This window comes from Macaca fascicularis, chromosome 6, assembly GCF_037993035.2.
Source record: "Macaca fascicularis isolate 582-1 chromosome 6, T2T-MFA8v1.1".
Classification (NCBI taxonomy): domain Eukaryota; kingdom Metazoa; phylum Chordata; class Mammalia; order Primates; family Cercopithecidae; genus Macaca; species Macaca fascicularis.
This window is the reverse complement of record NC_088380.1, coordinates 9,680,350-9,705,120: the sequence shown is the minus strand read 5'-3', so window position 1 is coordinate 9,705,120 and position 24,771 is coordinate 9,680,350. Positions and strand designations below refer to the sequence as shown.

The 24,771-nt window shown below is 39.7% G+C and overlaps 1 protein-coding gene across 9 annotated transcripts in view; it reads left to right on the top strand.

The window, feature by feature from the left end:
* SEMA5A (semaphorin 5A) overlaps positions 1-24,771 on the top strand; it is a 644,602-nt gene that overhangs the window by 196,855 nt on the left and 422,976 nt on the right. For 5 of the 9 annotated variants that reach the window (XM_065546089.2, XM_065546090.2, XM_005556585.4 and 2 more), the window contains exon 4: positions 16,198-16,297. The exons of the other annotated variants lie outside the window; for them this stretch is intronic. In XM_065546089.2, coding sequence (XP_065402161.1) covers positions 16,198-16,297 — 100 coding nt within the window. The remainder of the gene's footprint in view (positions 1-16,197; positions 16,298-24,771) is intronic. 9 annotated transcript variants of the gene reach the window in all.

Sequence of the window (24,771 nt, the reverse complement as noted above, 5' to 3'; positions counted from 1 at the left end):
GATGCTGGGCCGTGGCAGAAATCCACCTTCTTGGAAATAAAAACCCTGAAACCATAAATGTCAGCCTTTGTTTCTTTTTTTTTTAACATGTGCTTTTTCTTTTTTTAAAGTTTAACATCTTGGGTGTTTGACTTGGGGCTGCTGGTACCAAAGCAAGGCTGGGAGTGAGGCCAGTGACTTTGATGGGACTGTAGATAACATTAACCAATAGGCTGTGCTAGGAATTCCAGAAGGTTTGCTTTTTATTTTATTTTTCCCTCAGAGGAAATGGAAGTATAGTAATTAGCTGGAGTTTCAAAATGGTTTTGTGTGAAAGTGTAGAAAATACTCAACTTATGAAGATGGTAATGATTTCCTGCATGTCCTTATCATTTTCACTGGAAGATATTAAAGGCCATATAAAACTATGGGATGCAATATTGTAGAAGTGCTCCTCCTTATTGATGCCATGTGATATATGATAAATTGTATGGAGTGAACGATTAGGGGCTCTTTCTAAGCTAATCCACATTGATATCTAGCTGGGTGAATTTCAGCAAGACCCTCTACTCTTCTGGAGTCTTAGGGAAGAGATTTGAGTAGATGTGCCCAGAGGTGGTTCCTTCTTACTTTAAAATTGTGTCTCTCTTTCTCTCTTTCTCTCTCTCTCTTTCTCTCCTTCCTTCCCTCCCTGCCTCTTTCTTTTCTTTTCTTTTCTTTTCTTTTCTTTTCTTTTCTTTTCTTTTCTTTTCTTTTCTTTTCTTTCCTTCCTTCCTTCCTTCCTTCCTTCCTTCCTTCCTTCCTTCCTTCCTTCCTTCCTCCCTCCCTCCCCTTCCTTCCGTCCTTCCCCCCTTCCTTCCCCTTTCCCTCTTTCTTTCTTCTTTCTCTCTTTCTCTTTCTTTCTTTCTTTCTCTCTCTCTCTCCTTTTTCTTTCTTTTATTTCTCTTTCTTTTCTTTCTTTCTCTCCCTCTCTCTTTCTTTCTCTCTCTTTCTTTCTTCTTTCTTTCATTTCTAAAACACTATGCTTAGCATGTTTAATTATCTGTAATACATATTTGTTGAGTCTTTTACTCTGATTTTCTAGAGCAGGGGTTGGCATACTTTTATTCTGGAAAAGGTAAGATAGTAAATATTTTGGCCTTTGCAGGTCAAATAGTGTGAACTCAACTCTGCCAGTGTAGCACACATCCAGCCATAGAACATATGTAAACAATGGGCATGGCTGTGTTCCGATAAAACTTTATTAACAAAAACAGGTGATGGGACAGATTGAGCCCATAGATCATAGTTTGCCAATCCCTCTTTTAGAGCCTAGAGACTAATACTTATATTTTGTAAATGTTAAAAATGACCTTTCACTAAATTCACAATATTATTTAGATATAAACAATCCCATGTAAAATGATCAGAAGAATGATAGAATATAGTTCATAAGTGCTTCTTTAACACAATTGCTAGTCAAGATATATCAAATTGGACCAGGTGTGGTGGCTCACGCCTGTAATCCCAGCACTTTGGGAGGCAGAGGCCAGTGGATCTCTTGGGACTGGGAATTCGAGACCAGCCTGGGCAACATGGCGAAACCCTGTTTTTACCAAAAATACAAAAATTTGCCAGCGCCATAAACTAGTCTCCAGATAGATAGATGATAGATAGAGAGACAGATAGATACATAAATACAAATTAAAAAAAAAAAGACATATCAGATTGGCAGTGTCTGGTGGCCTGGAAAGGAGGGAGGTTAGGGAGGTTATTAAGGAAGAATACAGATGATATATAGTACTGCATGCTGCTTTGATATGACCCATGTTCCATTTAACACATGCATTGAAGACTATTTCACTAGATATGAGAAGACAGATATTAGTAAACTTATACCCTACTCTTAAGTACCCCCCGACCTGTTATATTCATTAGAATTTGAAAAAACAGGGAGTACATAGGAAGATAATTCATACAGGATGGAATCCTGATATCAACATGGAGAAATGAGAATCAGTGTTATGACAAGGCTAAGGGGGTCTCCTTGAATGAATGATGAGAGAGAAGTGAAAAGCAGGGGAATTTGAGAATGAGTGAAGGCCAAAGGTAGAGTGCCTTGGTCTGTAGACCCTTGCAGACAGAGAAAGCCAATGCAAGTAGAGTACAGCTTTGAGACTTGGGATTTGATTGGCTTCCAAAAGTTTTTAGCTAGTCCATATGTCTGGAAGTCTATGGGGACACCACAGACTAAGAATGTGTCTTCACCTGTGTCTTTCACAATGAACTGGGGACACTCATGACATGGGATCTGACTTTTCTTCTATCCCACTCTGTTGAAATATGTATCCAAAGCAGAATGCATTTTGGCTTTCTTCATTAAATATCAGTGTTAATTGCTCAATAGAATAATGAAAAATGGAATGGAATATCTTTAATTTTTTCTTAATTTGTTGGTAATGTACTGGTTTCTGTGAGAGAGTAAGAATACATAAGGCAAGAAACTTCTTATGTTAATTTTGAAAAAAACAGGGCAGGGGCTATAAAATATGTGAAGAAAGATAACAATGAAACACACTAATTGTATAATGAGTGGCGTTTGTCTAGTTTCTAGCCACATGCCTATTACAACTCAAATAAAGCTTGATCCTAGGAAGGAATTTACCCTTGGGAAAAGCTACAGACTGGCTGCTTAAGAGATTCTGATGCTATTAGAGGGAACTGGATCATGAATGGCATTTGTCTGGTTTATAGCCACATGCCTATTACAACTCATGTAAAGAAGTTGCAAGCTTGATCCTAGGAAGGAATTTACCCTTTGGAAAGGCTACAGACTGGCTGCCTAAGAGATTCTGATGCTATTGGAGGGAACTGGATCTCTTCCTAGATAATTCCTAGATTACCATAGTGCCCTGATAAAGTGAGAGAGTATATATAGAAATCACTCTATATATTTCTATATATTTCTGACTCTTCCAAACTAACACATCTGGTCCAGGGATATTTATATAGGTTTTATCATTGTGTTTACTGGGATTATCATCACAAGAGGGAGAAGCTTTGAGTTGGTGGTGTCCAATACCACTATCAGGTTCAATGATTCTCTAGAAGGACTCACAGAACTCAGAAAAGCATTTATACTTACAGTTAGGGTTGATTACAGTGACGGGATAGATGCAGATTAAAGTTAGCACCCATAAAAGGCGTGTGGGGCAAAGCTCAGGAAAGACTGTGTATAAATCCTCAGCTCAGGAAAACTCGGGAAAGACTGTTCTCTCCCAGTGGAGTCATAAGGACAGCACTGTGTTCTCCCAGAAATGACATTTGGCAAAATGAATGGAATATTGCCAACCAAAGGAACACAATGTAGCCTTGGTTTCCAGGGATTTATTGAGGGTTGATCACAAAGGCATGGAATACTTGCGTGACTGACCTTAGTTACTCAGCCTCCAGCCCTTCCTGAAGTCAACCAGATACAGCCTGGCCACAGGTCCCCACCGTAAACTGCATTGTCAGTGTAAACTATCTGGCATGGCTCAAAGATCTCAGGTCGAGAGAGAGAGAGACACTCCTGTCAGACAGAATATTGTAAGGGCTTAGATATTATTTCCCAGGAGCCAATCAAAGACAAGACATTATCTTGGAACATGCTTGGCTTGAATACTCCAGATGTGCTGAATCAACCCATTATTAAACTACCTGATGAATATGGTTCCACAGAAAAAATTTCTACATGTGAGATTCCAACCCAAGTCAACCAAATTCCAAGGACTGTGTTACTTTCATCAGTATATTTGGTAAATGGAGGGTAGTTTTGTTGGAATCAGTGCCTGATTAGGTTGTGCTGGCCTCCATGGCAGCTGGTTCTGAGAAGACAAGTAAATTTGTTTTTCCATCCAACAAAGCCTCCATGTTACCAAGGAAGCCTGTTCTTATTATCTTGGGTATGTGCTGTCCAATCGTGTAGCCACTCTCCAGGTATGGCTTCAAAGTACTTGAAATGTGGCCATTCCAAATTGAGATGTGCAGTAAGTGTAAGGATTTCAGACTTAGAATACATACACACAAAAATATCTCAATGAATTTTATTTTGATAGCATGGTTTGCTTTTTTTTTTTTTTGAGATGGAGTCTTGCTCTGTCACCCGGGGCTGGAGTGCAGTGGCATGATCTCAGCTCACTGCAACGTCTGCCTCCTGGGTTCAAGCGATTCTTCTGTCTCAGCTTCCCGAGTAGCTGGGATTACAGGTGCATGCCACCATGCCTGACTAATTTTTTGTATTTTTAGTGGGGACGGGGATTTACCGTGTTAGCCAGAATGGTCTCGATCTCCTGACCTCAAGTGATCTGCCTGCCTTGACCTCCCAAAATGCTGGGATTACAGGCATGAGCCACTGCACCCAACCCTTTTTAACAGCTTTTTAACATAGCTACTGGGACATACAAAATTATATGTGTAGCTTACATTATATTTTCATTGGATGGTGCTGCTTTAGAGCATTTATCATATTTATGCTTTTCCCTGGGATCAGATAGTATTTATCTTCTTCAGTTTAACTCTCTTTTGTGTGTATCTCATCTTAGCTAAATTATAAATGCCTTGAAGGCAGAGGTCTGTCTTATATAACTTTGTATTCCAGGCAGTACCTACTGTTCCATGTAACAGGTACTCAATAAATAAGTATTACTTGACTACATCAATGAATTACTGTGCTGCCGCAGTATTTTTGATGCACATCCACCTAATGCTTAACCCTAAGCATTAGGGAAAAACTTTGGTCTGACTTGGAAAACATATTCTAGTTCTGATGCATAGATAGAATCTGTACTTTGGCGAAGAGGCAAAGAGGCCACCTTGGGACTTACTAGACCTCTCTTCAAGCAGGAAGACTTCCTTGCACAACCCTGTCTTGCCTCCTGAGTTCCCATAGCTTTCTTCTTCCCTTGAATCCTAAGGTCTGCAGAAGTAGTGACTTAGATTAGAACATAAAGATTTTCCAGTAGTGAAGAGGCAGACAGGAAACTTATGTGTGAATTGTGAGGATGTGACAGAAAGAGATTTTCCTTAAGCAAATGATTTATTGTCTTAAAGCTGAGGTCTGGCAGATTCTGAATATGTAGCAGAACTCTTCTGGATATTTTAAAACCACACACCCTAAAGCTCTAAGAAATCTGTGACACGTTCCTCTGCAATCTCTGTCGTTATCTGGTGGCGAATGGCTTTCTTTGTACCTGTCAGTCTTCTGGCTATCACTGTTTACACAGCCAGCACTTTGGCCACTTCTGGAATAATCTAAGTGCCTATTGAATGGAACTTGTTCATTTTTGTAATTTTAGTCATATTAACATCATTTGTAATTCTAAAGTTATAAATCTAAAGGAAATTACTTTTTGTTGTTCTTTGTCACAACATGGAGATTTTGCAATTAGATTTTATAGCCTAAAATCATATGCTGCACGTCAGGAGTCAAAATTAAAACCCTTCCACAGTGGGTAAAGTTTGCTATGGGTGACTTGAAGTACTTTGAAGCCACGTAAAGTTTAAAGGAGTGGCAGGCTGGGTACCAACTTCATAGCAAGAAGGACAAAGTTATCAGGAATTTGAGGGTCAAGCTTAGTTTGTGTTATAATATATGAATTTGCATAATCTTATAAATTAAAAAAAATCTGTCTTTCCTGATGGATGAGTAGAAATTGCTTCTTCTATGAGTTATCCAGCAATAAAACCCAGGCACTTATCAGCTTGTTTCTTATCCTAATTAATTGCTTCAGATGGTTTAATGAAATAGGAATTTATAAAGATCTTAAAAGTTATAAACAAAAGGGAAGGCAACTCTAGGCCGTGAGACAGATTTTGAACCCAGATTGCTGACAACATTTTACTAGTGTCTCTTTGCACTTGCCAAGTGGGTCTGAGGCAACCCTTGAATGACTCAGAACTCCTCGGGTCAGAGTAGCCAGAGCCTCACCTAACACTGGCATTTAGATCCTGAGATTTGACAGGTATTTGTGGTATGGCCTGAAAATCATGCAAATAATTGAAAACATGGGGTGACAGTGGAATGCATTAATCCCACCCCTGTTTCAGAAAGGTAGTGCATTTGAATTGGTTACGAGATAATAATTGGTTCCAGTGAAATTTTGCTTCCTAAGATTTCTCTCAAAATACCCAGGAAAAATATGTTTAGTTGTTAAGTATTATCTTGTGACGATCTAGCTTAGAGAAATGGTAGGACTGGAAAGTCACACGGGAGTCCCTTCTGGACATGAAGCCTGTTGGCCGCCTGCCCCAGCAGCCTTGGTCACCAGCTGCCTCCCCATGCAGGTTCCTGCTCCTGCCCTCACTGAATCAGTGTACACATTCTTTCCTACAATCACAGATTAGTGGTTAGTATTTAATGCTGATTTACATTATGGACACATTTTATGCCATAGATTCCAGGATGTTTAAAAAAAAAAAAGTGTGACAAGAGACTTGCAGTTTTCAAATGGTGTTTGAAGGGAGACCCAATCAGGAGCTCATCGAGTAAAAAGGAGCTATCACAGCTTTTTGGTTTCTGAGACATCCACCAGGAAGGCTGCCCAAGATGAAACAGTGAACTTCACAGGAATCCAAACCCAGAGTGTAGACCTTTTGCAAAAGTTGTAGTTTGTGAATATTTTTCTACAATGAACATGTGAAAAATGGATTAGGTATACTATGTGTTAATGCAACAAAGTCATATGAAGACTTGGTAGAACACCTGACTCGCTTTAAACAGACTGCAATAGAAACCAAAAAAGATTTGAAAAAGCATTGCTTGCATTTTTAAAATGCTGTGTTTTAAGTGTCATATTTACAAATGAAAATGCAAATGAAAGATGCTTTATGCTTCTTGCTATTTTGGGTCTTTTTTCCTGATATGAAATGTTTTAATTTCTCTAATTGGTTATTATTAAATATTTTTATTTTTTAAAAGTTCTATAAATGGGACATACTCATTTCATATAGAAATTTTTTGGGTAATTTTTTCTCTCTACTATAGTCTATAAGTGTCTATAATATCTATTTAAATACACTTAGGCAAATACATATATATACACACACATATGTATGAATGACTACATTGATGCCTATGTTTATATATCTATGTATGTATGAAGCAAGATATTTCCCTGACACTTCCCAGGACTTGCGATAAGGCTGCCTCATTTACTCAGCCCTCAACTCTCAACTCTTGTGAGAGGGAGTGTGCAAACAAGGTGGGAACTGGAGTGCACACATGCTGGAACCAGCTGGCCACTATGGCACTGGCAGGGGTGAGTTCCACTCACTCAGACCCTCTGTGTTCTACCCCATGCTGGAGGGAGCACACAGGTGAGCAGATGCCGGAGCCAGGGTGAGTAATGTTAGATGCTGGCAGGAGCCAACTCCCTGTGGGCCCGCACCAACATCTAGCAGAGAACCCGTGACCCCTGAAACCCCAGAGGACGTATTACAGTGCTCTTTTAGCGCTGCTGCCTGCAGATAGCTTAAGTGTTAATAGCTCAGTGGGCCCTTTTGTGTCTGCACTCATGACTCCCAAGCTCTTGTCTGGTGTCCAGGAAAAATGAGGTTACATGAAGGAACTGAAAGGTGGTAAATGTGGAGGTAAATGGTGGTAAATGCCAATGAAAGTGGGTCTCAGCGGAAGGGGAGCTGGAAAGGGCATCCCCTTTCCAGGGGGCAGGATGGGGCAGGAAGGTAATCTTCCCCTGGAGTCCAGCCATCTCTGGCCGGATTCTTCAAAGTTACGCTATCAAACTGTCCCTCTGAAGTCAAGCCAATTTCTGTCCAACATCCAGCCATGGTCTGCAATGTCCAGCAGCTTCTCCTCTCTGCCAGTTGAGTCTGGGGTCTTTATAGCCATAGAACGGGGTGGGGTGGGGCCATGGGTGCTTTAGGAAAAGGTAACATTCAAGCGGGAAAACAATATAAGCTCTCACTTTGGGCTGCAGTCTCAGGCTTTTCAGCTTGAGGGTGGGGCTTCTCCAGGGACCCTTACATGTCCATCTAGAATTTCTCTGCCTTCTGTGCCTATCATGTATTTATGTGTCTGTATGTATACACATGTATAGGAATAAGTACATATACACTATATATGTATACACAATATATGCATTACAATACACAGTATATGTATTGTGTATAATCATATACACAGTATATCTAGATACAATATGACTATAATCCGCATTTGGAAAGCTTAATCTAAGTCACTAAGTTTGTGCAGTCCGCAAGAGCATTCTTGTTCTTATACTGGGTAGTTTGAAGGAGGATGCTTGCTGAGTGTGATGGCCTTGGGACCTAGATATATTGATAACTATAGATATATATAATTTTGGTCCTTTAAAGTACTATCATTTAGAAATGTTCATGTGCTTAGATAATGTGGTCAGCCTGGTAGAGACCACTTTTTTTTTTTTTTAATGTCCTGGAATCCATGTTATAAAATGTATCCATAATGTAAATCAGCATTAAATACTAACCACCAATCTGTGAAATGGTAGGAAAGAATGCATGCGCTGTTCCAGTGAGGGCAGGAGCAGGGGCCTGCATGGGGCAGGTGGCTGGTGACCAAGGCTGACAGGGCAGGTGGTGGACAAACTTCATATCTGGAAGGGACTCCCATGTGACTTTCCAGGCCCGTCATTTCTCCAAGTTAGATTGTCGCAGGATAATATAGAACAACTAAAGAAACGTGTTTGATATTTTTCCAGGGTATTTTAAGAGAAATGTTAGGAAGCAGAATTCTACTGGAAACAATGACCATCTCGTAACCAATTGAAATGCACTACCTTTCTGAAACAGGGGTAGGTTTACGTCATGTTTTCAATTGTTTGCATGATTTTCAGGCCATACCATAAATACCTGTCAAATCTCAGGATCTAAACACCCCTGTTAGGTGAGGTTCAGCCATCATATTTCTACTTAGATATTCTACTAGTGCTGTGATGGGGAAGAAAATAGACCAGCAAAGAAATCTTAGGAACTGGGATTTTCCAGCTCACTGCACATGCATAGCCTTGGGCAGGTGGTGTAACACATCTGCCCTCAACTATAAAGTCAAGGGCTGGACTGCTGGGCAGGTGGTGTAACACATCTGCCCTCAACTATAAAGTCAAGGGCTGGACTGCAGGGCAGCTAATGTCATGTCCTGCTGTAAGCTGCTTTGATTCAACTAAGCCCTCAATAGGAGTTATACTGAAAATAGTAGAGGCTCATCTATTTGGAGAAAAAAAAAATTGGTCTCATATTTTCCAACCTTTCTACAAAGCAAAAGTAAGGTTTAGCATATATGTACATTTTGGAACTTGCAGATGTAAATAGGACTTGTCTTGGAAAAACTATTGAGGGAGAAAAATCCTCCACTATTGAGATCTTCTTCACCCTAGACTTCTTACTGCCTGGGTGGGGTGTGCCCTGGTTTCTTTCTGTTTTTCTCTGGGGTACTCCTTCTTCACTTGTGCCCTACCCAGTAGGCAGCCAGGCTGGAACGTTCCTGTCTCCTATCTGGAAATTACCAGCTTCCCTTCTTTCTAATTTTGCTCTCCTTTGGTGGGTACAACTACCATTTTTGATAAATTAAACCGTGCTTATATGTCACTAGGCAGTAAGGCGTCATTCTCTTTATACATTTCTTGGAAAATTGATTTTTAATTTGTATCTTATAGAAATATTGCCTTAGTCTTATTCTGCATTTAAATTCCAGTTTAGCTACTTAAACCTTATGTCATGTTTGGATATTTAACTTCTCAAAATCTCAGGGGTTTAAAAAAGTTTATAACAAAAATGATAGCTGTAGCTTCACAAGATTATAAACATAAAAATAGTTAATATGTAAAAGTATCTCACACAATTCCTGATACCAAGTCAGTACTGAAAATATAGCTAGTAAATAAAAAAGTATAAGTAAGAGATGTTGGTTATTCTGATATGTGTGTTTTTCACCAGCATATTTTAAACATCTATGAATGTGCATGTTTCCTTCCTTACGAAGTGTTTTGCATTCACACACTGGCACCAGACAAGTGTGTGAAGCTTTGGAACTGAAAGCTATGATAATCACTGAAAAGATTTCAGAGAGAACCAAGTTGACTGAAGGCCTGATGTATCTTATGTTGGGGATACACATGGCATGGGGTTGCTGCTGATTTACTGCCCAAAGTGAGCTTACCTTGTTCTGAGTGGTTGCTGGAGTAACAGGGCCTGGTAATGCAGACTGCAAAGGAAAGGGAAGGAAACTGGTAGCAGGCAAGACACAGCATTGTACACCAGCACAGACCTGCCGTGCTCTTCTTTTACTTGTATTGGCTTTTAAACATTCCACTCCCTTGTTTTCTATCATAGTTGTGGCTCAGATTTCACTGATAGGATGGTTTATGTAATGCGCTGAAACCAAAAGTGAAGTCCATAGAAGGGAGAAGCATGTCAACTTTAAAGCGTAATAGATACCTACCTTTGAGGTAGGATGGCTCTTTTTACCACTTCAGGAAGAGGTCAGAAAAAAGAACTTCCAGAATTCTTCCACGGAGAATATGCCCTGCACTTCTTTTCCTGTACTGCCCACAGAAAGTGCCCATGTTGAGGAGGTGAAGACCCAGCTCTTCCATTTTCAGGGCAGTACCTGGTCCTCACCCCGCTTCTGCCATATTGGAGTTGAGTGATTTAGACTGCTTAGAAACGCAAGCATTCCACACTGCTTGTATCATTCCTATGCTCTGGTTTCAGAATGTTCTTCACTTCAGTGAAGCAGATCAGCACATGGTTGTCATTTTTTTCCCTCCATACTTCCATAAAGACACTTGGGTAATAAAAATGATGAATGGTTTTTGTGTAGATCATCACCCTTATTAACATGGGCAAAAACAATGGATGTTTTATTCACAGGTTAAAGTAGTAGCTGGTTTTGAGAGACCCAGCTTCCTGTTGTATTTCATTTTTCTCTAGTCCATAGTTGGAAACTGAGTGAGTAGTGATTTTGCTTAATAGTCTATCAGTGGGAATAGAGTAACTTTCAAAGTGGAGAGGCTGTCAAGTTTTCTTTCTTCCTGTAATTTTCCAAATGTGCTGTATAGGAAACTAAATTTTATATTTGCTGAAGTTTAATAATATAGCATACTGACTAGAAGCACAAACACTAGGCTGGTTGGGTTTGTATCTTACCAGCTATTGATCTTGGTAACACTCACCCTTACTGTGCTTCAGTTTCTTCACCTATGATAAGGCAGGTGTGAGAAAGACAGGAATTAATACTTATAAAGTACATAAGATAGAACCTACTATTTACATGTTAGCTATTTTTGAGCTGTTTTGCTGATAATCATATTGTTAGCATTATTATTTTCATGATGCAGAGATGCAGATTAAATCAGTTACATAACTACATGATAAATAGAAGCAGGCTGTGATATGCAGTTGTATTTCTACATACTGTACTTGTGTGTGTTATGTATGTTGCTCTCCATGCTTTTCAGGAGTCTTTACCCACCAGTCCTGGCCCCACCTAGTTTGACTTGCATCTTAGTTTCCAATGTGGATTTCAAGTCACCCATATAGCTTTTGAAATCCTGCTTTCTCAGCCCCTTAATTAACCAAAGTTTGAAGGTGTGAGGAATGAAACAGGTATCCAGAGCCAGCCCTGAGTGTACCTGGGAGGTTTCCTTGGTCAGTGTTTGCTAACAAATCAGATTGGTTTCTGGACAGTTGGTGCTGCAGGCGTTAGCATGTGGAGTGGCTCTCAATCAGATTTTGGAATGACTGTCATGCCTTCCACAAGAGCTGTTCTTTATTGTTTGTTTGTTGTTGTTGTTGTTTGGCTTACAAACATCATTACCTTGGCTATCTTTAGTGTCTGGTTTTTCAAAATAGTAGCTTTTACCCTTTTTCCCTTTCTTTCTCTTTGCATTTCTTTTTTCTTTGATTTTTTTTCTTATTTTTTGGAAGGGACATGAACTTGAATCTATTTAGCTTATCTCTAGTTTATATTTGTCAAATATTTTGGAACAAATTTATTAATACTGACTTGTTCATAAAAGAAATCGTTTCTTGAAGTTGTAAGGCTGTATTATTTAAAAAAATGGAATTATGCTTTTGATAAAATATTGACACACCAATCACATGGGAGCTTATGTAGCTGTAAGAGAAGGCAAATATGAATCAATGCACGTAATTTTGCAATAAAAAAATCATTGCTGGAGACCATATTTCAACAATCATGGAAAGGTTTGTGTAAAAATTGGATTATCTAGGATAAAGTCAAGTATTATAAATTATCCAGTATTCAGTTGAAATTTATAAATTTTGTGTTATAACTTAATTTCCATATATATATGTATATATATATATAGTCATATTGACTGCCATATTTAAGCTCCATTTCATCATATGGTTATTTCAGCAACATCAGAAAATAGGGATAGGAGGAAAAAGGTAAAATCACTGTTTGGGGGCAATGAGCATCTTAATGTTACTGAAAATTGTATCCCCTCAATTCACCACTTGCTGTGGACCCCCTCCTGCTCCCTCACTCTCCCCGACCTTCCTCTGGCATGTAGCTTGTGACCAATTGCCCTGAACTCTTTTAGCTCTTCTGTTTCCAAAACTGTTCATTTTCTGATTCCTTAGAAAGCTGTATTGACAATGTTTTCCTGCTACTATTGAAATCTGTTATTGTGATGATGAATTGTAGTAATAGGTTTTCTGTTATTAAGATTGTTGAGCCATCCTTGTGTTTCTGGGATAAGCCCTATTCCATATGAAATATAGTGTATGTGTGTATGTGTGTATGTGTATGTGTGTGTGTGTGTGTGTCTGTATGTGTGTGATTTTTTTTGATATATTGTTATATTGTACTTGGAAGTTTATTATGCATTTTATTTGGGTTTTTGAAGCTGTAATAACATGGGAGTGTAATAAAAATATATAATGTTTTTAAAAATAGGACAGGATGTACATATAGGCAGAGGGAAAGGGACTAGGTAACATTGGAGATTTCAGAGGAAAGCCTAGGTAATTTAGAGAAGCGATTAAAGAGGAAAGAAGAGATGAGAGCAACTGGTCTTTGAAAAGAGGATCGAGTGCCTTTTCTCTGATCTGTTGGGAAAGTTGGGAGGATAGTTATTGGCGCAGGCTTCTTTTTAGCTCAAGACGTGAGTTGGTGCAGAGACTTTCTCACAAGGTTCTCATGGTATCAGTGAGATAGAAGCCAACGTAATATGCAAAGTTAAGATGGCCAACCTTCTGCAGGAAAGTCAAAAAGAAGAGAATATGCAGATTACTCAACTTTGATCTGTGTTAACCATAAAAATACACAGTTCTATTGGGAAAGTTCATTAGAATTTCAAATAAGGAAACTTGAACAATATTGACAGAACCCTATGCTGTTAACTCGTTTTTTCCTCTGTGCATGACTCCTTTTATTACTTCAGGGTATTTTAGGAAGTAGCATAACTGTCTTCCTGTTGTTCAGTATAGGGACCAAAACCTCACTATGTCTCTTTAGCCTGGTTCCCATTGTCCACTTTCTTCCCAGTCTTCTAACTAAAAAGAAAGATGAATGCATGGGAAATGAGTAACCTGATTTTCTTCTGTCTTTCACAGTCTTCTTTCCTCTTAGAGGCTCATCTCTTCGCTCCCCTAGCAGGAAGGTCAGCCCTTGGCCCTCTGTTCTTCCCTCACGTGGTTTGAAGATTGGATGTGAGCCCAGCTCTGGGGGCTGTGAGTTGTGGTGAACAGAGCCCCTGATGTTCACTCTGGAGCCTGGTCCTGGCAGTGCTCCCTGGTCATGTGTTTCCCATCTGAATGATGAACCTCCTGAACTAGAACATCTTTATGGACATTTCTAGGTCTTAGCAATGTTTAACAATGGCTGTGGGCCAACCTACCATTGGAAATTTTTCATGTGCAACATTCCCATTGTTGTACCTGAAGTTGTTATCTTTCTCTAAAGCCACCTCAAACTCCTGATACCTTTCAGTCATCACTGTTTTCTTTTTCATTTAATTTGGAAACTGTTTTGTTCTCTTTAACTTGTTTCCCTTGACTTCATCTCTAATCAGTGATCCCACATCTCCTTTATTCATTTTCAAAGCCAATACCTAAATTGTAAACCCATACCTAATTGTACGGTTTTTAGGTTTTTAAAAAATATACTATTTTTCCTTCCATTCTCTACTATTTGCAGACTATCCTTTCTGTCAAGGGCTCATTGATATTCCAAAGGCATCTGCTAGAGTGGGTCAAGTGTTTTCCTGAAAACTTTTCAAAGTGTTGCTGTCATATATGAAATGAAGTCCAAACCTTTTAAAGTGAAAGTGAATTTTTCTACAGTTTGTATTTAAATAAACCTTTCAGTTTCCTGTCCTAGTAGTTTCGTAAGTTGCTATTGCTTTTTCTTTTCTACTTTCTCTTTTTCCTATTTGCTTTCCTTTTTTATTATTTCTCTCTTGAATTCACTTACTTGTTCTTACTTCATTTCACACATTTATTATTTCCTATCACATTCAAGGTGCTGTTTTGTATGCTGCATGCACTGCAGGGAGCAATGCAGATGCAAGAGCCATTGGGTTCTCTCTTGCCCAGGAATGGAGACACTGATGGAGTGAAAATGAGTTATACCAGTTATGGCCACAGGGAGCACCATGGACTCCCATGTTTCTGTCTTGCTTTGCCCCTCTAGGACATCTTTCCTGTCACTCTCTGGTCAAATCTTTCCTTTTGTTTTACCCCAGCTCTCAATCATCTCTTCTTTTCATATAAGAATAATTCCTGTAACCCCACAAGCCCCTATAAACACTTGCATTGATAGACATGCTGTTTAAGGATACTAGTGCTGTTTCTTTAACTGAATTATAAAGTCCTGGAAGGATTGTTTATTAATAACTTTTCATAGTTCCATTGCCTTTACATACCTTGCTCTTTGTATTTTGTTTTAATTGATTTGCCTATAAAATGTAGAAATTTATATAAAAATCCTTAAAAACTCAAGATATCATACACATTACAAATCCCTCTCTATATGACTCCCCCCTGGTTTCCTTTAAGAAGATAAACTTTACATGATATCACTTCCCCCCAATAACTATTAGTAGAGAAAAGACACGTTTATTATACAGGACTGTTCCTGAAAAAATAGTCCCTCTCATTCACATCAACAAAACTATTTCTACAGGATATGATATGGAATGGGGGGCATATTTCCATATGCCCCCGTTAAAATCATAACACTGACATGTTTACCATCAGTGTTTGTTGGAGGAGATTCTTTCCTGTGTTATACACTTTTTCCTCAAACCAACATCTTCATGGATTTGACAGTTGTTATGTGCCTGGTTAGTCAGGGTGGTGTTATTCAAAATACTAAATCCCAGAAAAAAAGACAATCAGATGACATGGTTAATTGTCAATGATAATGATAAGGTATCCCATGATTGGTGGGCAACTCATTGAATATTTTTTAGTGTTAAAAATGAGCTAATGAAAGCTGCAAAAATGGCTCATTAAAGCAGCATCCTATCTCTCTTCAAATACTGTCATTTTATAATTATCGGACTCTGGACTGGAGGCTGTCTAATAGGAGTTAACCGTGCTTGTGAAAATCTGTCTCTATAGTGTGGCTATTTCCTGATTTCCCTCAGAAAAAAAAATGCAAATGAAGCCTAGAAGTAACTGTGGATTTCTCATCTAGAAAGGTCTGAATGTGTTTAACAAGTCTAATCATGGGACCAAAATAGAAACCCAAAGGACAGAGAAATGGAACATCTAATGTGAAAGAAGGCAAATGGTGCTTGTGTGCTTGGTCCTTGCTCCTAAGGAGGCTTTTGTAATATTTAAAAATCTGCAGCTCTGTTGAGTCAAGTTGCACAGGAAATGGTCTTGTGTGCATTCAGTATTCCTCTGATGAATCATGTGAATGCTGTGTTAGTTTCTGCCCAGCCCAAAGCCAAAAGGAAAATGCGCATCTGGCTTGTAAATCACAACCAAGCATTGATGCCTCGCTTGCTCTTTACTGGGTGATTGCCCTCTGTGCTTTACAAGTTCCTAGTACGGCTTATGGGGCATCCTGAGGGAAGCCTCCAGTGGGCTCTGAAGGATGGCATAGAGGGACCGCCGAATCCTCTCTGAAAGGTAACGTCTGCTACCTGCTGTGCACTCTCTGTGGTCCCCAGAGGAAAAATAATTCATTTTTATCTTTTTATTTATTTATTTTTTTCTATTTAGAAATTGGCCCCTGGTTACGGGAGTTCAGAGCGAAGAATGCTGTGGATTTCTCGCAGTTAACCTTTGACCCAGGACAGAAAGAACTTGTTGTAGGAGCAAGGTGAGAGATACTGTATTTTGCCACCGCAGATATTTTTGGACTTCATTTTACATCTGTGCAGTTACGTGTGACCTTCCCTGACAAAACTGAAGAGTGCTGAATAATATTATTCCTTATAAGAATGAAATACAGTATGAGTGTCGTAAAATATACTACTGCTAGTAAGATGTTGATGGCTGCCCTTTAGAGCAAGCATTGACTGGGCCCTCACCCTGTGCCAGTAACCGTTCTAACACGAATGAACTCATTTGTTCCTCCATTCAAACCTAAGAGGTAGGTACTATCAACATTGCTGTTCTAGAGATGAGGAAACTGAGGAAGAAAGTAGATAAATAAGTTGTCCAGGGGCATATGCCTAAGAAAAGATGGACCTGAGTTCCAAACCCAGGCAGTTTGACTCCCGAAAACATGTTCCTGACTTCCCACTATATTCTTCAATAGGATTCTAGAGATCCAGAGATCTTGATGTGTACTCCAAGGCCCACTACCACCTTTCTTTGTCACTTTGATTAGGCCACATACCAGTAAATTGAGATTCAATGAAGTTATTTTTATCTTTGTCTCTTAAGGGTGTGCGTGTTCCTGTATCTACTCAACATCTGTATCCCAGTTTGACGATGAGGCCGCCGGCACACAAAACAAATTTGAGTTCTTTCCCCTGTCTTCACTATCACTTCCTTAGAAAACCTGCATAATCCTTGCATTCAAGTTACGTATTTGGGGATTATATAGCCATCTTTTAGGAAAATTGATATTATTAAAGTTGAATAAAGGGTCCATTTGTAGAATTGGGTTCTTCTGGCATCTAAGGATGACACATTGGACAGTGGAGAGTTCATTATATTTTTCATCCAAATGTACCAGAGTATAAAGCATACCTGTCATAGCTACAGAGGTTTTGCAGTCTCTCTATAAACCCGAGTGCAGCTAAATCTAGCTTATACTCTGGGCACTCTAGATAAACATTGAACAGTTTCTAGGATCATTGCTTTTGCTCTCAGTTCTTGAGATGTCCTTGTACATCCACTCAACACTTGAAGTGATGAATGGTTGTAATTTTACATGAGCAGGAAGAAGTTGGCATAGTTTATTGCACCTAGCAAGTTACCTTCGCCTCTTCTGATGTTTGTGAGGAGGCGGTGAATATGGATTGGACAAGGCTACTTGGTGTTCTCTTCCTTACTTTAGTCCAGTAGCAATACTGGGGGATTTCTGATGCTCACTTCCATCAAATTTCATCACTTGGAGTTCGGCCTGTGTTTTGCAGTGGTGGTAAATCAGTCTCCTGGCCTTCAGAGGTTATCCTCCTTCTGCATACCACAGCCAACATCATCTTTTAAAAATGCCCACCTTCAGTAGCTCCCATTGGATCCGTGCTATCTCCCTGGTGAGGTACGCCAGCCCTTCTGCCTTACATTCCCACCTCCCTTCCAGACTTGCCTGTTTTCATTCTCACATGGTCCAGACATGTGGAATTACTTATTCTGCCTACAGTTATGGAATATGCTTTCTTTCTTCTGGGCTTTTTCCCTTCTGACCTCTTTCTCATTTCCTGGAATACTGGCTACCACCCACCCCTACTCCAAATTATCTGCTTGGTAAACTCCCACTGTAGTAAGGACCTGGCTGAAGGGTTCACCATCAGTCCTGAGCTGCCACATTCTCTGTCCTGTATGGCCCTAGTAACATACCTGACATCTACTTTTTTTTTTTCCTTTTAACTGCACTTATTGTAGGATATTGCATTATTTCTTGACAAGTCACCCTTATCAGATGGCGACTTACCAGAAGGCAAGGGAAGTGCCTGTCTTTTCTTTATTTCTCCAGAATATAGCACAGATATTTCCTGCTCTTAGAAGCTCAAAGATACCTGTTGATTCAACACATTTATTTCCAGAGTTGAATTTGTATGCATTCCCCTCTGCATCTGGGTGAACACTTAGGGAAAAGGGGATTGGGATTATAACAGCTTATCCCAGATACCTACATTTGGCAAGAGTGTGAGCCAGTGGCAGGCTGTATACACCAAAGCTCACCCTGAGGGAAAAGGAGCTTTCACTCTGAGCCAAGGGAACCGACCCCTTACCGGGGGAGCAGGTACAAGTGTGCCCTCAACTAGAGTTTTGAGTCTTGCATCCCTCATTCATCTCTAAAGAACTTTGGAAAAGGTTTTTCTATGACTTGGACTCACGAGATTCTCTGTTGTCTCTGGAGGCCCTGGGTGCTGTGTGAACAGACCAGCACATCATTCTGCAAGTGGTTGGCTTTTGGTCAGTGACTCAGGATTTTCCTAGGGGATGTGAGAAGCCACAGAGCACATTAGGGTATTGTGAAGAGATGTCTTCTGCTCCTGTTCTGGCTGTAGATAGCAGCTGGGAATTGTTTTCAAGGGGTACCTGTCCCAGGAGGTCTCCATACCAGAGTCCCTGCAGTTCTCGATTCCAGTGTCAGTGGGGTGTCTCTCTCTCAGTATCCCTAGAGGTCTCTGTCCAGTATCTCTGATGGTTTCCATCTCAGCATCCCTGGAAGTCTCTATCTCAGCATCTTCCAGTTTCCCTGGAGCCTCCACCCCAATGTCCCTGGCGTCTCCATCCCAATATCACTGGTGTCTCCATCCCAATGTCTCTGGAGTGTCCATCCCAGTGTCCCTAGAGTCTCCATCCCAATATGTCTTGTGGCTTCCATCCCAGGGCCCCTGGAATCTGCATCCCAATATCCCTGGAGTCCTCATCCCAGCATTCCTGGAGGTCTCCATCCATTGCATATCAACATGGTCTGCTGGGAAGGATTGGATGGGCCACTGAGTCAACCTAGAGTGCTGTATGGCATGGTGGGTATGAATACATAGGATTGCCAGACTTAGCAAATAAAAATCCACGACGCCCAGTTAAATTTGAATTCCAAATAACAACCTTTTATATTTTTATCATAAGTATGTTCCAAACGTTGGGTGACCCCAGGAGCATGGGCTGTAGTTTTCTATTCTAGAGAAGTGTGTGATACATTATAGACATTTGATAAATAAATAACAGAAAAAAAGAGGCTGGCCCTTACCTAAGTGACTCTAAGCCAGTTTCAAAGCCTAATTTTCTCATCTGTAAAGATGATGTAACAATTTCTACCCCTTTCAGCTGTTGTGAACATGAGCTAAAATAACTCACGAGAAGTTATTGTCCCATTAACAGGCAAGCTGGTGAGCGTGCAGCCCTAGGGAAACTCTGAGGGCCTTCATGGGTTTCACATACGTGTGCATATGCCTTTCAGGCAGACACTACCTGAGGAAGAGAATAGGAATTTCACCTGGGAAGTTTCATGGGATTAGGCTCAGAAAGTTTGAGAGGGAGTATGAGTCAGATATAAAACTTTAAAAATAACCCAGCCCTCAGATTCCTGTTTGGCAAAACTCGACTTAGCAAGAGTAAGTTTAGATAACAGGTGTATGTTTCAGAAATCAGTAATGGTTTAAAAATATGAGTTGTGAAAAAATATAATGATACTCAATTTTTTTTCTCATAGCACTAGGCATTGTGGAGCCATTTATTGGATGGTTTCACTTTATACTAGTGATACTTTATGTTCCTGAAATTGCATTCAATTAAAGATTCTTTGTACTCTTTGATAAAGGAAGTTCATTGTGCTGCAAAAGAGAAGCCTTTCTTTAGGCAATTTGTGGTTATGGAGCATCAGAAGGTACTTGGATCTGAATTCAGGGAATTTCTGGAAGAAGTCATACATTTTCATTTCCAAGATGCACATGAACTTTCATATTATCTTAAATGCATCGACAGTCATATCTTGCTTTACCCCTGTCTTTTAAAAGTTAATAATATTTGTGTTTTCAATGATGAAAATTAGGCATCTTCATTTAGAAAATATAGAATACACTGTAAAGTATAAAGAAAAAAACAATTTCAGAGATAATCACAGTGAAGCTTTTCAGTTATTTCCTTGCATTATTTGATTTCTATTTGTTCCTTCTCTTGGGATAATATTTGTTGAGTGATTGCATACTTCTTCGTCACAAATCCTACTAAGATCAGTTTCTCGGTATAAAAAAAATTCAAAATGAAAGAATATATTATGACTGTTTTTTGTATAGAAGATTATAAAAGGAATGGCAGTGATAACACTCCACACACTTGATGCAAGGAAGTTTCACTGCAGATTGAATTGTTGCAACAGATGCAAGGGAGGGTGATTACATTTTTATTTCCCAAATGAATTAGTTTGTCTTTAGTGTTTCAGGTTCATTCTAAGGGTGGCAAGTGATTCCATCCTGAATCACTCTGATATGTATTCTGTGCTGAATCCAAGTATTATTCCAAATGGCAAGTAACTCGGTTGACACATAAGGCAGTGTTTGACTGCTGTTGGGCATTTACAAATTGGCCATATTTTTTATAATGCATAAAGCCCTACAGTGCTAATGAAAAAGAGTTTATTATCAAAGCATCTGTACCATGAATCTTTCCCACTGAACCGTGGGGGAAGATGTGGAGTCACTCTTTCTGGCTATGTAGGTACTTTTATTCAAAAATGTGATTTTTCTAAATGAAAACATTTTTTTTAACATCTGTCTCAGTTTCTAAAATGTGAATTTTCTTCAGCCTTTTAAATGTGTTTCTTGGTCTTTAAGTTATTTTCGTCCAATTACTCAATTCTGATTCTCTTACTTTTCTCCAAAAAGCTTGAGTGTAATATAAATATAAATCAAAGGGTACAGTCTTACAAACTATGGTATTTTAGTAAGGAAGTTCATCTGTAAGCTCTCAAACAAATACCTGTGAGTCCACATGGCCTAAACATCTGCCATGGGTAAGGTGGTGGGATTGAGGCCACACACCCAATACTTGGATTGGGTAATGATCATAATTCATAGCAGATATAATGATTTACATACTTGGAAATGTTTGATTTTAATTCTATACAAAATAACATCACAAAAGGAGAACATTAAGTCACCAAGGGAACAAAAGGCACTAGGGATGCATGAGTCTTCTTGCACACCTGGCCTGATATACCACCCCATAACTGTATGCCTTGCACACCTGAGCTAATGTGAGTACCAGCCCATAGCTGCACACGTTGCACACCTGACCCAATGTGAGTGCCAGCCCAAAGCTGCATGCCTCATATACCTGACTCAATGTGAGTTAACAGCCCACCACTGCACACGTTGCACACCTGACCCAATGTGAGCACCAGCCCATAGTTGCATGCCTTGCACACCTGACCCAATGTACCAGCCCATAGCGGCATGCCTTGTGCACCTGGCCCATTGTGAGTACTAGCCTATAGCTGCATGCCTCACACACCTGGCCCAGTGTGAGTACCAACCCATAGCTGCATGCCTTGCACATCTGACATGATGTAAGTACCAGTCCATACTGCACACGTTGCACCCCTGACCCAGTGTGAGTAACAGCCCATAGCTGCACACCTTGCACACCTGACCCAGTGTGAGTAGCAGCCCACAGTTGTCTGAATACCTTGCACTAAACCCCTTGACTTACCATTACAGTAATTCTAGATATCAGAAGATATGTCTGTATAAGTGTATGTACAACAAATAGTACGGATTTCTGATCACTTTAGTTTATTATTTTGAACCATTTGTTTGGCTAATGGTTTGGATTTACAGAACTAAAGATAAAATAGGAAAGATTAACTTGCTGTTTTTATGCTTGGGCTGAATTTGCTTTAAGTATTCAGAGCCCTTAAATGATAAACTTAGGTGCATTGAAATTTTAACAAGTTTATTTGAACATTTAGAGATTCAGGAATCAGGTATCACCAGACTTCCAGCAGCTCTCCACTTATGGGTGGGGGTGGCAAGGGAGGAAACTTTTGTAATGTTCTTCCCAGAAGCAAGACAAAGAAAATGCCTCTTGTTGGTGGAAACTCCCTAGTTAGAGGTTAGTTGGTGGTTTCTAATTGGTTAAATCTCAAGTTAGACTTTAGTTAGGGTTTCGTTTCTGACTGGTTAAGCTTAAGTTTCCTTTTACTATTTACATTGAGTTGAATTTTGGTTTGTTTACATAGGAACTCAAGAAGTGAAGACTTCTCAGTCTAATGGCCTCCCAATTATTTTAGCATAGCATATATTCTTATAAGATCACATAAAATAAATGGTAGGTTTCTATTTAATGAGTTTCTTTTTTAAAAAATGACTTTATCTCTGGTTCTAAACAAGGGGGATTACTTTTAAATTCACATAAAATTTGTTTTAAACAACTGGCCAATATCATTATTTTTTGGTGATTATAATTCTCGTTTTTACTTGAAAATTTTACCTGGGAATTACTCTGTTGGAGGCAATATATAATTAACAGGGAAACTGAAGATGTTTATCAGATCAGTGATTCTGCTTCCAGTAGCCACACTTATTCGTCTTTTCCAAAGGATATATTTTAGTCAAGTTTACACAATTAAAGGAAATACATGCTGAGTGGTATGAAATCAGAGATTAGCAGCGAATGCAAAAAGGAGTAGAGTCCCATTGTGGAAAGAGATCCGAGGTAATGCTGATTTTCACGTTGTGTTTACATTAATTATGACTTAGGACAAGCAGCTGGTGATGGAAAAGGAACGGTGCTTTTCATTGCAGTCTTTTTTATCCTCTTCCAATCAAATTATGAACCCCCACTTTAGGGTTTAAAGGTTTCCGCTTCTCTGTCCCTTACCTTCTCAGGGCTGGCCCCTATGCACAGGAATGTCCTTTAAGATTCTCTGGGCTTCTCTCTTTCTTCTACCTGTTCTCCCCTTTCTTCTAATTGGCTTATTTGATTAGTTATCCTATATATGTTAAAAGGTCTCCTTGTTGTCTGCTGGCTTTGTTACCTTTTGTCCAATATTTGCCAAACATTAGTGTTCTTAAGTATTAGCTAGGACATTTGTTCAAAATTAGGATGCCCCTCCCAGCTCTGCTGATTTAGGTGGCTCAGGGGGTGTGCTTTTAACAAACTGGTGGCCGACTGACATGCCTGGGAAAGATTTCTAACCATTCTGTTCCTTCTGCTATTGTGAAAAAAACAAAAACTAAAACTAAAACAAAATAAATGAATCTGTATTTTTTTCCCTGCTTGAGTGGGGAGAATATCGGCCTGGTACAACAGTTACCTATTTAGTTATAAATAACTAAGAACATACAGTTGGTCTTCCCTGGGTTCTGCATCTGCAGATTTAACCAACCACAAGCCTAAAATATTTGGAAAAATGAAAAACAAACAATACAACAATGAAAATCATACCAATAAAAACAATGTGGTATAACAACTATTTACATGTATTACGTGCTAGATATTATAAGTAATCTAGAGATGATTTAAAGTATATGGGAAGATGTGCGTAGGTTATAGGTAAATACCAATCCATTTTATATCAGGGACTTGAGCATCCATGGATTTTGGCACTCGAGGTTGTCTTAGAGCCAATGCTCTGGGGATACCAAGAGACAGCTGGAAATAAATAAATGTACAAAGGCTTCCTATTTCCCAGATCCCATGAACAAACCAACAAAGGGCTTTGATAATAATTGAATAACTTATTTGCATGTGCATGTGCTACAGACTAAGTAGTGAGAGCTTTTCTCCTACCCAGGTCCACACAGAGTTCATCCAAATGTATTAGTTCATGTAGTTATTCTTTCAAGATTCTGTGTTCATCAAATATTTATTGAACCTACTTTATGCCAGGAAGCATCTTAGGCATTAGAGAAACAAAGATGAAGCATCTTCTCTACCTGATGAGGACTTTCTAGTCCAGCACAAGGGTTGGCAAGCTGGGGCCCCAGAGTTGCCTCCTGTTTTCATAAATATGCTTTTATTGGCACATAGCCACACCCACTCATTCACACATCTTCCGTGGCTGCTTTTGACCTAAAACTGCAGAGATGAGTAGTTGGGACATAGACCACAAAAGCAAAATATCTGCTCTCTGGCCCCATAACAAAAAGTATGCTGATCCTGGCCTAGTGGGTGAGACAGGGGCACAAGCAATTCAATTCTCCAAGGGAAGTCTGAGTAAAGGGTCCTGAAAACAGCAAGAGTAAAGGGATATGATGGTACATGGATCTGAAGAGGCTGCATTGAGAAGGTGCTCCTCCAGCTGGGCCTGAGTGATACGTGAGGAATCTGGCAGGGAAGACAGAATCACATGGGAAAAGTCAGAGATTCTGATGAGGCTGAAAAGTGCTTGGCTCCGTGGCACCTGTTGGTGACAGAGAGGGGGAAGTAATTAGAGGTGAAGCCCTGAGCATTCGTTGGGGTCAGATTATAAAGAAGTTTAGACTTGGTCCTCTAGGCTCACTGCAACCTCTGCCTCCTGGGTTCAAGCAATTCTCCTGCCTCAGCCTCCCGAGTAGCTGGGATTGCAGGTACCCGCCACCATGTCCGGCTAATTGTATTTTTAGTGTTGACAGGGTTTTACTGTGTTAGCCAGGCTGGTCTCGAACTCCTGACCTCAAGTGATCCACC